General features: G+C 38.8%; 2 protein-coding genes across 6 annotated transcripts; one reads left to right on the forward strand and one right to left on the reverse strand.

Annotated features, from left to right (window-relative positions):
• Window positions 1-220: 220 nt before the first annotated feature.
• chst3b (carbohydrate (chondroitin 6) sulfotransferase 3b) lies at window positions 221-7,040 on the reverse strand. Of its 4 annotated transcripts, none has more exons than XM_085416653.1 (4): window positions 6,583-7,040; window positions 4,437-4,492; window positions 3,269-3,485; window positions 913-3,124 (listed from the first exon to the last, which is right to left on the reverse strand). In XM_085416653.1, the coding sequence occupies exons 3-4, from the start codon at window positions 3,346-3,348 to the stop codon at window positions 1,909-1,911; spliced, it is 1,296 nt and encodes a 431-aa protein (XP_085272779.1). In that variant the 5' UTR covers window positions 3,349-3,485; window positions 4,437-4,492; window positions 6,583-7,040; the 3' UTR covers window positions 913-1,908. The 4 variants fall into 4 exon arrangements, with proteins under 4 accessions (XP_085272777.1, XP_085272779.1, XP_085272780.1 ...); XM_085416654.1 differs by lacking the exon at window positions 6,583-7,040 and adding an exon at window positions 4,586-6,565; XM_085416652.1 differs by lacking the exon at window positions 4,437-4,492.
• Window positions 7,041-8,372: 1,332 nt separating this feature from the next.
• ghitm (growth hormone inducible transmembrane protein) lies at window positions 8,373-14,077 on the forward strand. 2 transcript variants are annotated; one of them, XM_085416655.1, is made up of 9 exons: window positions 8,373-8,479; window positions 8,753-8,914; window positions 10,093-10,195; window positions 10,795-10,906; window positions 11,019-11,160; window positions 11,358-11,466; window positions 11,687-11,875; window positions 13,023-13,194; window positions 13,306-14,072. In XM_085416655.1, the coding sequence occupies exons 2-9, from the start codon at window positions 8,783-8,785 to the stop codon at window positions 13,391-13,393; spliced, it is 1,047 nt and encodes a 348-aa protein (XP_085272781.1). In that variant the 5' UTR covers window positions 8,373-8,479; window positions 8,753-8,782; the 3' UTR covers window positions 13,394-14,072. The 2 variants fall into 2 exon arrangements, with proteins under 2 accessions (XP_085272781.1, XP_085272784.1); XM_085416658.1 differs by lacking the exon at window positions 8,373-8,479 and having other exon boundaries at window positions 8,772-8,914; window positions 13,306-14,077.
• The last annotated feature ends 216 nt before the right edge of the window (window positions 14,078-14,293 follow it).

Raw genomic sequence — 14,293 nt, forward strand, 5'->3', positions numbered from 1 at the left:
AAAGCTTACTATTTATAGTGTCGTATAGTATAAAAGTTACTAGCACCAACAAATATAGGAGGCATTAGCAGAAAGAGCAGAACAGTTTAAAATTTGAATGGTGAAAATCGGATGAAAACTGGGGGAGTAGTTAACCAGCAAAGAACTGAGCAACTAGAATAATAAGGTAGAAGGTAGAAGATAGAATAAAGAGAAACAGGATCTCAATAGTGTGAATGCTTCATGGTTAAAAAAGGATACATTTTTATTTCATTTTCATATTTTTATCTATTGGTATGACTTGTTCTGTCCCTTATATCCACAGATATCTGTACCATATATGCACTTGACATTGAACCTGACATTGGGTGGCACCATCGTGATAAATGCTTTGATTTTTCATTTAGCCCCAACATCTGGTCAAAGTTTCAATCAGTCCAACTGTGCCCACTGTACCCACGCAAAGTCTCTTCAGATGTTAGAGTATTGTCGGAAACCATCTGGAAAACACCGATTTCACTGTGATCTTTTTCTAAAGACTGCAAAGAATCTTTCAGTGTCCACTTGTGTCCATCCTTCATCACTCTTTGCTAAATTAATGTTGCTACATAAGCAAATACAGGATGTAGCTACAAGCAAACCCCCGCTAACACTGATTGAAGTGGGATTCTACAGGAGAGCTGTTTACTGTGTTTGTTTTATTTTACGCCATCTGTGTTGTTTTATTTTACACCATCTGTGTATGTATGGCTGTGATGTGCCATATTTGCTTCCTGTTACACTGTCATTGTTTAGCCTCTTTTTAAAAAATATCTGACAAAGATGACAAAATGGGATGTGCTCATGCTCAATATGCTCCTGTCAGCAGAATGTAAAATTTTTTCAGACAATTTATTGAATTTGAACACTCCTGGATGGAGTGCTTTCATGTGAAAAATATGTCCTCTTCAGAAATAAAGCGTTTTTCAACTGTAAAGATTTATTGCAACAAGCTTTTTCTTTTCAAAAATAAAAAAAAGAACAGGTTCTGTGTCAACAAATCGCCTGACAGGCCAGAGCGTCAAGGCCTGTTACCAAAAGCCAAGAGGCTTGTTTCAAAAGACAGAGACCTCCTGACAAACTTTGCACGATTCTGCAAACCAGCTGCAGTTGGAATGTTAACATAAAGTAGCACTGTTACAGTCTGTTTTACAGGATGGGTGCTTATATTCCTGAACACATTTTCATGTACAAAAAACTACAGCATACATGTGCAAAAACACCCCTGCATAGTGGGGGTAGAACCTGTGGGGCACATTCAGACACTTTGTCATAATGACTGTTTAGCAAATGGAAAAAATAAATAAATCATCATGGGACATTACCTATAAATGACGAAAGTGAAGTTGCCTGGCAAGACACTGGTATTTCCTCTCAAGTATATGAGCATTGCTATACAAAGCGGTTTCTGCAAGGTTCTTTGGCATAAGAGCAGCATATGTTGCTAAGGAGTGACTTTACAAAAATAACTAATTGAGGTTCCTGGAAATGTTTGAAACAGCTCATTGTTGCTCAAAAGCTCTCCCTAATAACTTTCTATATTTGCTAAGGAACAAATATGGGAGTGGTTTGCAGGACGAGCTGAAAGCACCATTTGTGTAAGACAGGAAAAGAAATTGTGCAGAGTGCAAAAACAAAGATGTGCTCTATGTGAAGATTTTATCAAAACTCCAGACTGTTGCTTTCATAGTTAAACGTTTCATGTGTATTTTCTGCTCAACAGTCTATTCTTTGTCAAATTGTTTTAAATAGTAAAAAAAACTTTAAATAGGACATTATCAGAAAATATATCACTCTGTATCAGGATCTTCATAAAAATAATTTATCACAGAGGCTTTAGAAAGGTTGAAATTTTCTGCATCAAGTGTTGGAGTTAACATTTTTTAAAATCTATAAAAAGCTGAACACTTTGTCCTCAATGAGACTGATAGATTTATCTGTTAGCATTTCCTCACTGCTCACAAATTTGTACCCAAAAAGCTTCATTGTTGGTCCACAAACTCTCTGTACCACTTGGGCTATCTTGAATGGAAGCTTGAACCTCCATTTCTCCACTTGTTCAGATGAGTTTTTCTGTGTAGAGTAAACTCCGCTTGTCTCCTTCGAGGCCTGGGTGTTCTTCAGAATCCAGGATTTCACTTGTGGAGTGAATGGGATTCCAGTAAACTTGTACATCTCGGTTGCTTTCTTCATGGGGAACCGAGCAATGTCCTCATACCGCACCAGCATGTATCGCCTGCGCAGCCAAAATGGCTGTCTGAGGCCGAACTCGGCAGACATTTTGATATTGTCGCAATTTCCTTTTAACTTCCTCACCTCGTCATCGTCAATAGGAACATTTCCACCCATGGCCCACTCCTTCCAGTTCTTGTATTTGGCTGCAAAGGCCACCATACGTGATGCCAAGATAGCCCGGGGATCGCGAACCAGCTGGATGAATTTTACATCAAGACGTGTGTCCTCAGCCAAAGGACGCAGAGTCTCGAGCTGGCGCACTCGTACCGACTTGATGGCAATGTGCTCTTTCTTAAGGCAGGATTCAGACGCCATTGTCAGGTTCAGGGGACCACAGCGTCTGGTCTTACAGTGATATCGTTCAAAAACCCCTTTGACAACAGGGCTGCAGACAGACTTCTCACACAGAGAGCTGCTGGACTCCCTGCGAAACAGGGCTGGGGTGATGTGGTCCACGGGAAGGGGGTCGATGAAGGTTTCTAGCAAAGAAAAGTCACACAGGAAGAGTTTTTGGAGCACATCACGGTATGCTTTGGCTGCCGCTGTAGCATTGGTGCCTCCAGTGTCCAAAGTCAACATCTTTTCCACGTGCCACAGAGGCTCAAACAGGTAAAACATGTTTTCTCCCTGCTGGTTGAAAAACTCGCCCACAAATGAAGAGCCTGTCCTAGTCGTGGTTAGCAGGAGAATGTGTTTTCTACCCCTTCTCAATGCCCCTCGGTGCTCGCTGTAGTCCTCCACCCGCGGCTTCATCAGCGTGACATTCCTCTTGCTGATTGACAGACGGAAACTACTGTGCTTCAGCAGTACGTTGGACAAACTGCTGGGTTGTTGAGAGGTTTGAGGGGTCTGCTTTAGCTTATCTGACACCCTGAAAGCATGAGAGAAACCAAACGCATGTTACATTTCAGGTTAACATAGAGTCAGAGCCTTGACGTCTAAAGCATTTTTTTAATATCTAATATCTCGCTCAGAAAAGAATTCAATCCTCCTTTCGTGATTGAAATTGACTTACCTTGAGATAATGTTGTTTTCTTTCTCAATGATAACAAGTGCCATAAAAAAGACAATGGGTAGAGTGTATTTGATCTTCATTCTTGGATGTGGCTGAGCCTGGATATGCTTTTACAGACTGCTTCTTAATAGCTTCTGCCAATCTCGCCAAGTCACCAGTTGCGTTCTTAAAGAGCCATCCAGTTATTTGTGTTCCCTGTTGTAGAAAATGTTTTATCCTGCAAATGAAATGAACATCAAACTGTCAGCTACAAATTTTACACATTTGAGCAAGGCTGTGGTAGAACACTATTTTTGTAAATGGGGAACCTAACAATGCACTGTGATGCTGAGTCACAGAGGTTCCGCTCTTCTTTTATTTCTGAATTTGTTAGTTGCATACAGCACCACTGTGTTCTGCAAAACTATGATGAGAGTCACTTACTAAAGAAAAAAACCCACCTATAAGAAGATGCTAAAAATACAAAAAGGTATAACACATTGTTTCCCATTGGAATTTAAGCTAGTCCTTGCCATGAGGAAGTACTTGTTATCTTTAAGTGCAGCAGTGCGTTTCAGGTACATGCCCACCCACCACTGCAAGTCTGAGGGATGGTGCAAACTGTATTTATGAGTTAGTCTTTGTAGAAGTTGCTTTCAAAAATGAGTGGATAAACAACTATTAGGGCACAAAGAAATGTGGGTACAGACTGCAATCAAGGACAATTTTGTCAATTAAACTGCAATCCCACAGCTGTCAAGCTGCTTGCCAAAAAAACTCCAGAGTTGTCTGGCTTGGAGTGAGATCCTTTACCTCCCACTGATGTGGATAACAGAACAGTCCAAATTGCCAGCTACTCCTCCTCAACACCAGGAGGATATCTTACACAAGGACTAATAGAAGTCCAAATGCTAACAGGACTGCAGAGTCGTGGAATTGAAAGGGGAAATCCTGCTTGTCACTGAACCATAAATTGCCGTGCTCTGAGCCTGGAGGCCATTCAGTTGTTTTATAAGTCTGCAGAGGGCAAGTGGTGGGTAATCAAATGAAGATAAGGGTGGATTTAATGGGGACTATTTGTGAATGTCTTGCACATTCTTGAAAGATTAATATTGGTTCACTTTTAAGATAATGGCAGCTTGACTCAGATCCCTGACTAATCTTGAGAATTAAGCATAATCCTGCTTACCTTGTCTGCTAGTGTTGGGTCAATACCACAGCAAGAGCAAATGAGGCAGCCTCCACCTGGAGGATATTTGCAAAGCATCATCAAACTGCTGTTTTTTGGGAGGTTGTGGGGTGGAGGTGGGGGTTAAGATCCATAAGTAACAGGCCAACCTTTTCATTTAACTGCATCAGGCTACGATAAGATGCCAAATCCTGTTGGAAACCCAGTTGGATGACCACTGTTTTCTCAATTCTTTAATGTCTTTGCCTTTCTGTGTTTCACACCTGGAGGTCCGCTTCTCACATCCTGTTACAACTTCTGTCCAGGGCCATGTTTGAGAACAGAAGCCAGTTCAGATGACTGCAGTCTAAACACGGGGAATGGTTAGACACTCCCTGTGAAATTCTCTGAGTGGGAATGGGAAGTTTACAGCTCCAATAGAGCACTGTTGACGTGGAACGGCACGTAATGAAAAGGTGAACAGCCTGTATACTGAGACACGTTTTCACTGGAAGGAAAACTCAGCGCTGTCTTGCACCACCTTGCCGCATGCCACAACCACAAAGGCCTCTTTACACATGGAGTGAGTTTAAACCTTCCTTTGGGTAGAGATTGCAGAACATAAACTTTCAGGTCATTCAGACATCACAGGGTCAGTGACTAAGCTCGTGGATGTTCCAAGTCATCTAGAACTGGTCAGATAAGACAACTGCACCAAATTAAATGAGTGAGTCTTCAAACCCATGGGAGTTTTTAAAGTGAGCAAATGAATTTCCAATGTCTGACCAAGCCAACAGATATTTAGCACATGGAAAGATAGAGTACAGCTGTTGTGCACTCTGTGTAATACTGTTGTGCATTAACAAATTACGACATATAGCAAAAATGATTTAGCTTAATAAATAAGACACAAGAGGATGATTAGCAACAAAAATGTCTCTTTCTGTAACACTTACAGTTCTATGGGATTGAGTGTGTAGTTCTCCTCATATATGATTCAAAATAAACAAAACTATTCAACATCAACCATTCATCAAGAAAATAAGTAGTCTGATGTTTTGTCATTTATATGGTAAATTAGATGTACACCAATTATCTCAGCCTATTGCATCTGCTGGGTAAAGCAGAAAAAAAGAAGCTGACATTCTTGAATATTCACAAACCACTGAGGCATATGACACGTTTGATCATCTGCTCATAACAAAACTGCCACTGCACCATTTATCATCTTGTTACAAATGCTTTTAATAGCTGCCTCTTATTTAATGTAAATCTTATGTGGAGACAAATTAAACACCAGCCAACCAAACCCATCTTGCTCGAGATTGCATTGCAAATGTGCACTGCGGTGTCCAACACATTTTTCTGATAGATAAAAAAAGATAAAGGGATTACAGTGGGGAATTTTTTGTATATATTTAGTTGCATTAAGTCATTATGGGAAGATTTTTATAATCATCGGAGGAAATATTGTACTCTAAGTTATTTACTCAGTCACTAAAAACTTTTCCAATAGTTTATTGAATTAATAGTGAATGAGTTTGGGCTACAAACCTGTAGAAACTGCTAAAATCATTCGAGTTGTATGGACGCAGCCCTAACTGGTTTTAGTTTAAGGGTAAAGGTCTGAGTAAAATAGACATAGAATAGACAAGAATGAAACAACCCATTTTCCCCACGATATGACCTATACCCCATTAATTAAGATTATGCTGGGGGATATGCATGTGTGTTTAGTCATTGTGGTTATTTCAGAGCAGCTGTGGGGGTCATGCAACACATCTGTTCGCCATAAACATATGCATGCAGTTGTTTATGCAGAGGGCAGGTTTTTACTGTAAATAAATTGTGCTAATTTTCCGGCAACTTTATCTGTTAGTTTATAAAGATGCCACACTAAAAGACAGAAGGGCAAAGGGGGGAGGAAGTCAGACTGAAGCAGCAGTCTCTCTGGAGATCATGTGCCGCATTAAAGGGTCACAAGGACAAACCAAAATCATGCTTTCTTAATAAAAAAAAAGAAAAAAAACTGAATGAAAAGTCACGAGTCACTTGGAGTGATGTCGTTGTAGCCAAGTGTTATTAATGACGTGTTAGTTTTTCTTTATTCATTTCTAAAATATCATGCGAATATGTAAAGAACAGCTTGTCCGCTCTCTGTACCCACCATTATAAATGAACTGCGGTCTCTGAAGGCGTCCCACTTTTCATCCACTTGATCAGCCTTCCCTCAAAGAGCGACTCCGGAGAGAAATTAATTCCATTACTTTGCCAAGACTGCTTCACTTGTATGACAGAAAACAATCGAATTCAAAAGGAGAGGCTGGCCTAGTTTCAGTGAGCAAAACTCGTAGATGAGATGAAATCATGTTTGAGGGGGCTGCAGGTCAGGCTGCTCGCTGATCTGAATGACAAATCTATCCAACAGTTGCGAGTCACTGAATCACACGGGAAACTTTGGTCCAAAGGAGCGGAGCTTCAGGGAGCACTGGCGCACTGCCACGGCCCCTCACGGACCATTTCTTTAAAGTAAAAAGCTGACTTTGCACACATAAACGACATGGTAAACAATATAGGTTAAATATAGCGGTGCTACCTAAATAATAGCCTATGTGTTCCTTTTGGGGGTCAGTTTTAGGTTTTACTTTTTAGTTTTTAATGTCGTCGCAAAAAAAAGGGCGAGCACTCCACCTAGTGGAGAAAAGTATAACATAGAGGTTACAGAGAGAACAAGGTGGTCTGCAAATAAACATGGTTTTCTTTTACATGATATGATATCATAATAGCGTCGTTAAAGATAGGCTGGGTCAATCTTACTTTACATTTTTACTTTAGTGTAACCTAAAGAGCAATTTTGTATGGCTTCTTTGCAGGATGATATTGTTTTTGCATACATGGATAACGTAATAATTCAACATATGACCTTTTAAAAGTGGTTTGAGTACACAACAGTATGGAAGTGTCAATTTAATGTCAGTTTTATTTATATGACACATTTCATTACATTTAAACTTAACATGGTTAATATCAAGATAAAAAAACTTAAAATGTACAGTAACATTAAAGTAAAAACAAAAAACCCCAGAGGAATATAAGTTTACAAAAAATAAACGTAAACACGCACACACAGTTATGTGTATCATCCGCATTGGATATTTTATTCTTCTTTATTTATTATTCTTTATGATAGGGCCAAGAGAGAGCAGGAAGATTCGAGAGTAATGGACCAAGAACAGACATTTGAGGAACCACTGACTGAATTTTTAAATTTGTGCTGATCTCAAACTATTAATCGAAATGTAGAAACCTCTACCCTTTAGACATGATGACATATCTAAATCAACAAAATCATAAAGACTTTGAATTAAGAAGTCAAGAAGTCAGTGTCGATCATGAGTCTTCTAATTACTGGTGATCTTTAGGTCTTTAGGTTGTTGATGGGTTTAATTGGTGATGAAATCTGATTGGTACTCATCATAATGAGTTGTTAGGTATGCATTCAGTTGTTTATAAAGGTTTTTTTAAAAAATATTTTTCTGAGAAAAGATGATAAACAGTTTTTTGGTAGCAGTGTGATTAGAGCACATCAGAGATAAACACTGAAAATGCCACCCTCTAAAGAACTGTTGACAATAATTACTAAACAAAATGCATTGTTTTAATTAACTGTTCTTTGATCGGTTAAAAACAACATAACACATTTTTGCTATTACTCTCTCAGTAGTAAACTTTAAAAAACAATGATGTAATAATGCAAATTATATAACACTGTCATGCCATGGAGACTTAACCTCTGATAGGTTGTTGAATAAACTCTTGCAGCCGCAGGTTGTTTACGGGAAATTTTACATGTACTTTATTCGCATTAAGATCATTTTCTCTTTATCAGCCGAATGCTTTAAAAGGTATAACGTCTTTAACGCAATATTGAGTATCACTGCGTCAGAACTACAATTCCCATCAAATCTGTCGCTTCGTGATGACGCATAAGTAAAGAATTTTCAGGAAGGTTACAAAACCGTGGCGTCTTGTTTCTGGAAAGGTGATAGACGACATTTCTCTCGGTATGTAACATTTACTTTCTATTTAGTATTTTGAACGTTGTAATCATATAACAGATAAGACATATTTAGTCTGTAGTTAAATATGTGTTTGTTCAGCGGTCGTTAGGCTAAGGGTTAGTCGCATGATATTACGGCATTAGCTAGCTCAATTTTTGTGGCGTTTTTTAGTGCAAGAGCACATTTTACACTGTTTTTGTGACTCTTAGCTCAAAGTTCAGCTTTCTGTCACACGAATTCCTCTCAAAAAAATTCTTCTCCGTGTTTGTGTTTTAGAGTGACACGGGACAGTAATATATCGTGACAATGTTGGTGGCAAGGCTAACGTGCCTGAAGGCTCTCCCGCTTGCTGGGCTCCGACCACTGCTCACTCAGGGCTCCCCAGCCCTGCGGTCACCCATCCTGAAGACCTGTTCACCCTTGCTCAGGCCCCAGCAGGTACTGTAAACTTTGTCGCCAGGCTCTCACTCACTCACTCACTCACTCACTCACTCACTCACTCTCTCACACACACACACACACACACACACACACACACACACACACACACACACACAGCTTTTTTGGCATTTCTATGCTTTGTGGCATTTCTATGCTTCATTAGCCAGACTTTTTAGCAGTGTTTCCCAAATATAGTGCCTCCTGGCAAGTATTTGGGCTTTCGTCTCAGCTATACACCAATTAATACATAGTGAAGTAAAATAAAGGAAAAATGTCAGTAGAAAATATACCATCACATTTGGGCCTAATCTTTGTTGTGTGGTCCAAATGTCATGAGTCAGGCTTTTTACACGGGTTATTACACGTGCTGGTTTTGACAGCTGTGATAAACTGTATGTTTAGGCACACCTGCCATCTGGACCACATATATGGCTGAGTTGTAGCAGTAATGCTGACACCTGAGTCAGTGCTTTTAATATCAATTGTGGGTTGCACTTGGGCCACATTTTCATCGTTTTGCATGTTATGGCTTCAGCTGCTTCACAGATGTCAGCGTTGTTTATTGGGAGGTGTTTACGATTGTTGCCAATCAAGCCAAAGAAAAACCTAGAAAGTAAACATATGTGCTTTAAGAAAATTGTGGCCTTCAAAATAGTATTGGAACCGAGTTTTATGGACTTCTACCGACTTTATGAAGCTGTCTGATAAGGTGGTAGAGGCAAGCTATAATCAAGTTGAGTGGACGGCAAAGGAACATGCAATCGGTTCAGATGGTCAATAATGCCTTTCTTAACCAATACAATAAAAAAAAAAAAAATTTAGGATGCTTTTTTGTACAGGTCAATGCACGTATGGGCAAAACATGCCTAAAAACCATTGCTTTGTAAAGTACTAAAAATGCAGCTATGCTTAATTTTTCATCTTGGATAATATTGGTAGAACACCTTAGAAATTTTAGTCATAAGTTTGTAATGATCACAGGGGGTGCAACTTGCAGCTGGACTAGAAACAGTGCAAATGTCAGATTGCCACTGCTCTAATTTGTTATGTAAACATGGTATTTTTTTGAAACTGGGTATTTGCTGCTTCCCTACTTTTGATTGATGGTGGGTGTGAAACCCTAACTCATGTTCAACATTTGAAGAGTCATGTAAAGCTGCTGCTTCTTCTTTCAGGGTTATTCCTCAAAGGCCAGGTTTGGGTTTCGCCGTGCAAAGACAACCAGAGACCAGCTAAAGGAAGCAGCTTTTGAACCAGCCACTGATACAGCCATCAAAAGTAAATGCTTTGATACATACTTCATTTGGCACCGTTACATATTTTCTACTCGTATATAGCCTGAATTCTATGCTGTCTACTGACTTAAGGGTGACCTGTTAAGCGTTCACATATTTTTTGTTATTCATGTCTATGGATAGATAAGTAAAATTTTATTTGTATAGCACCTTTCAAGACAAAGATGACTTAATTTATTAATGTTTCTTAAGTAATAAAAGCAAGACTGAACCTGAGATTTGACATGAACATCCAAAGTGAGAGTGGAATCAAAAGTTAGCCCAAGGTTTCTGATAGATGATTTAACAAGTGTTGAAAGGGGACCAAGAGATTTCATTATCACATACTGTTTACACCATATGTCATACATTCAGGTGAGAAAAATAACTGTCTTACCTGTGATTAATTGGCTGGGGGTGGGACTCAAAACCCAGTATTAGATAAATAACAAGTATTTTAAAATGTAAATCCTGCAATGCAACTTCATTTTTAGAAAAATGTGAGATTTCATGGTTTGAAATGGTTTTGTTATAGTAAATCTTTTTTCCTCTGAGGCAAAAATGTAAACTGTGTCTCAAATGATTTTTGTGTTGTGTCTGAAGTCGATAGCATGGGGAGAATGATACTGGCTGGAGGTGCAGCAGTTGGCCTTGGAGCTCTGTGCTATTATGGACTTGGCATGGCTAATGATATCGGTGCCATAGAGAAAGCAATGTGAGTAACAGATTTATTTTACCAACAGCACTTGAATTTTATTTTGAAATGCAGACCAGTAGAAAAGTGATGGTATCATACAAACTAAAGGCTTCTTTTCATCTTTGTACAGGATCTGGCCTCAGTATGTGAAGGACAGGATCCACTCTACCTACATGTACTTTGCAGGCAGTGTTGGGCTGACGGCTCTGTCAGCTGTAGCTGTGAGTAGGACCCCAGCTTTAATGGGTCTGATGATGAGAGGATCCTGGCTGGTAAGCTTTACAATACTTGCTTGCTTTTTTGTTTTTTAATGGTCTTCACTCCACTGCACCATTATTATTTTAACCTTAGAATTACATATTACAGAGCTTGTTTAGTCAAATACCAATTTTTAAACCGTAGTTTATCTGATGTGCTTGAATTTTTCCGTTGAACTTATTAATATGATGATTTGTTTGTTCCCACCTAGGCAATTGGAGCAACTTTTGCTGCTGTGATTGGTGCGGGCATGCTGGTCAGGTCAATTTCATATGAGCACAGCCCAGTGCCAAAACATCTTGCTTGGATGCTCCACGCAGGTTTGTGTTTTTAAATATCTTTTAAGAAATTTCTCAGCCCTGTTGTCTCTGGTATGTAGTTGCCTTGGGTGAACACTAGAAGGCAGGCTTAGAACAGGTTAGAGGAAAAAGCTGCTTCAACGATACACTAGTTGATGGCACTAATATCATTTGTTTTTTAAAAGAAATCGTTTTGTTTTGTTTTTAACTGGTTTTTTTTTTTTTTTCAATAATTGATAAGGCGTGATGGGTGCTGTGATTGCCCCCCTCACTCTCCTGGGAGGGCCTCTGATGGTGAGGGCTGCCTGGTACACCGCGGGCATCGTGGGAGGTCTGTCTACTGTTGCAATGTGTGCCCCAAGTGAGAAGTTCCTCAATATGGGAGGGCCATTGGCTGTTGGACTTGGAGTGGTGTTTGCCTCCTCTCTTGGTTAGTATAAAGCACTTTTATTTCATCAATCTTGTTTATAGATAGCCATGAGTATTACAAGCTAGTGAACATTCAGGCTGAAAATGTTCCTGATAATATCATCTTTGTATTTCACTCTGTGGTTTCATTGAAAAGTATAAGGGAGCGGCTGCTTTTTTGTTGTTGTTGTGTTTTTTGTCATTGTTGAAAGTCTGATCTCCAACCTAATGCAATGCACTCTATTTATAGGGTGTCACATATTTAAACAGCAGTGTCCTTTTTGCATCAAAGTGGTTCTGTGCTGAAGTACTTATATTATGATAAACAATTTCTAAATGCACATCATTCCACTAAATGCTTTAAGACTAAAGCAAAGTATTGAATGCAGGATTTTGACTGTATTTATTGTGTTTTTGTTCCTGTAGAACCACACAAAGCTTGACATTTTCATAATGACAATATAAATACATCTTAAAAACCTAATCTGATAAGTAAATTAGTTTTTCTTTCTTCATCCAAATGATTTTTGATTCCCATGAGATTACAGTAGATATCATTTTTGTGTAGAAATGCATTTTAATACTATACAGTAATTAAATGCTAAAAAGTAATACATAGCACAGTGTTTGTGTGTTGTCAGGGGTAACGCATATGTTCAAATTAAACCGTAGTGGAGTCGGTGAAGTGAAATGTATATTGGGAAATGTACCTGTAAAAGGGCTTTCTCAGTCTTCTCCGTATCTTCTTATTGGATACTTTGTAAGAGAAGGTGTACACCTACGGTGTAGTTTGGGTATAAGAAGTAAATAGAAAATGGGGTGGATAGTGTGCGTCTCTGTCCAGAAAAGCAAAACAGACATTATTTCAAAATTCAGTTCACTTTGCAGTTGAGACATATTTATGAATTAATATAAATGTATAAATAACTGCAAGGTGGTTAACAATTGAATCTCCCAAGTTAACGTCTGTGACAGCCAGCTACAAGTTTCAAATGTTTTTACAGAAGCTACAGCCAAACATCAGATTCATACTCGCATATGTGTGTTGTGCAGTATTAGAGCTGTATCATTACCTACTTATTAGTTTTCTATATTGTAACTTTTAGTTGACAGCTGCACAGAAATTGTACTTGTCAGACTCAATTTGAACTTTCTTTTGTCTTCTTCAGGATCAATGTTCCTGCCACCCACCTCAGCATTTGGAGCAGGGCTCTACTCCATTGCTATCTATGGAGGCCTGGTCCTGTTCAGTATGTTCCTCCTCTATGATACACAGAAGGTTATCAAGAAGGCAGAGACACACCCACTCTATGGCGTACAGAAATATGACCCTATCAATGCGTAAGTCACTTCAGGAATTAAAGTACACTAAAAATAACTGGTTTTGAAGATTATTGTTGGTAATCTACTTGTACCGATATGTGGATCTGATACATTTATTTAATCTTACAGGTGTATGGGGATTTACATGGACACACTGAATATTTTCATCAGGCTGGTGATGATTCTAGCTAACGGCGGTAGCGGCAGGAGGAAGTAAACACCATCATGACTCGAGCTTCACTTTTATCTTCCACGGAGCCTGAGACAGCATGTTTACTGCTAGCAGCATAAACCAGATGTTATCTTATAGAGACAAATCCTATCTAACTGCTAGATCAACATGAATGCTTTGAAAGCATGTAAAGATGTGGATTGCACTGTGTGGTACAAGATACCTGTCAAAGTAAAGAAGATAACACAGAGATCTTACTTTGATTTTTGAAAGTATCTGGTTTATCCTGGGGCGCTTTAACAGATGAGTTAAATCTGTCAGTTTAATTTTGCATCCCTCAGAAGTCATTTGTATTATTCTCTGGTTTCTATTTCCACTTGGTGGTGTTTCAGGTTTTATTTGGAGTGAAAATACAGAAAAATGTCACAAAACAACCAAAAGGCCACATATGTCAACCATAGATTGGTCCACATTCACAGTACAATAAACAGACTGTGCTGGATGTAATTGCTGAAGAAATTCTCTGGTATAGCACTTATGTAATGGGTTAAAGAGGTTCGTAATGTGTTGTTGTTGTTTTTTTTTTGGGGGGGGGAATAAAAGTAATTTAAACAAAGTAAATATGTCCATGTGATGTTTTTGGCACATGTTGCTGATGGAGATTTTTTGGAATTTTGTCTGCACTGGATAACGTATTGGGAATGATAACTTAGTTAAGTGACATGAAATACTGCCCACAGTCAAATAACTATACTTGTGCTGTATATGCATTATAATAATGCATATTAATAAACTGTTTTGATCAAGTAATTACGAGTTAATTATGATCGATTAATGGATATGTGGTTTATATTTCAGGGTATGATACTGAAAAAGGACATTCTACAGGAGTGCTTCTACTTCCGTTGCTGTACACACTGTCATGGCAGTTTGTAAAATTGTCAT

Source organism: Rhamphochromis longiceps, linkage group LG8 (genome assembly GCF_057381845.1).
Source record: "Rhamphochromis longiceps isolate RC_006_pf linkage group LG8, R_longiceps_female_GT1.1, whole genome shotgun sequence".
Taxonomy (NCBI): Eukaryota; Metazoa; Chordata; class Actinopteri; order Cichliformes; family Cichlidae; genus Rhamphochromis; species Rhamphochromis longiceps.

What these genes read in the sequence shown, in the direction of transcription:
- chst3b (XM_085416651.1), bottom strand. Translation starts at nt 3,348, where the DNA reads ATGAAGATCAAATACACTCTACCCATTGTCTTTTTTATGGCACTTGTT. An exon ending in GAAAACAACATTATCTCAAG is followed by an intron (nt 3,125 to 3,268) that starts GTAAGTCAATTT and finishes TCATGCTTTCAG; the next exon opens with GGTGTCAGATAAGCTAAAGC.
- ghitm (XM_085416655.1), top strand. Translation starts at nt 8,783, where the DNA reads ATGTTGGTGGCAAGGCTAACGTGCCTGAAGGCTCTCCCGCTTGCTGGG. An exon ending in CACTGATACAGCCATCAAAA is followed by an intron (nt 10,196 to 10,794) that starts GTAAATGCTTTG and finishes TTGTGTCTGAAG; the next exon opens with TCGATAGCATGGGGAGAATG. An exon ending in TGCTTGGATGCTCCACGCAG is followed by an intron (nt 11,467 to 11,686) that starts GTTTGTGTTTTT and finishes ATAATTGATAAG; the next exon opens with GCGTGATGGGTGCTGTGATT.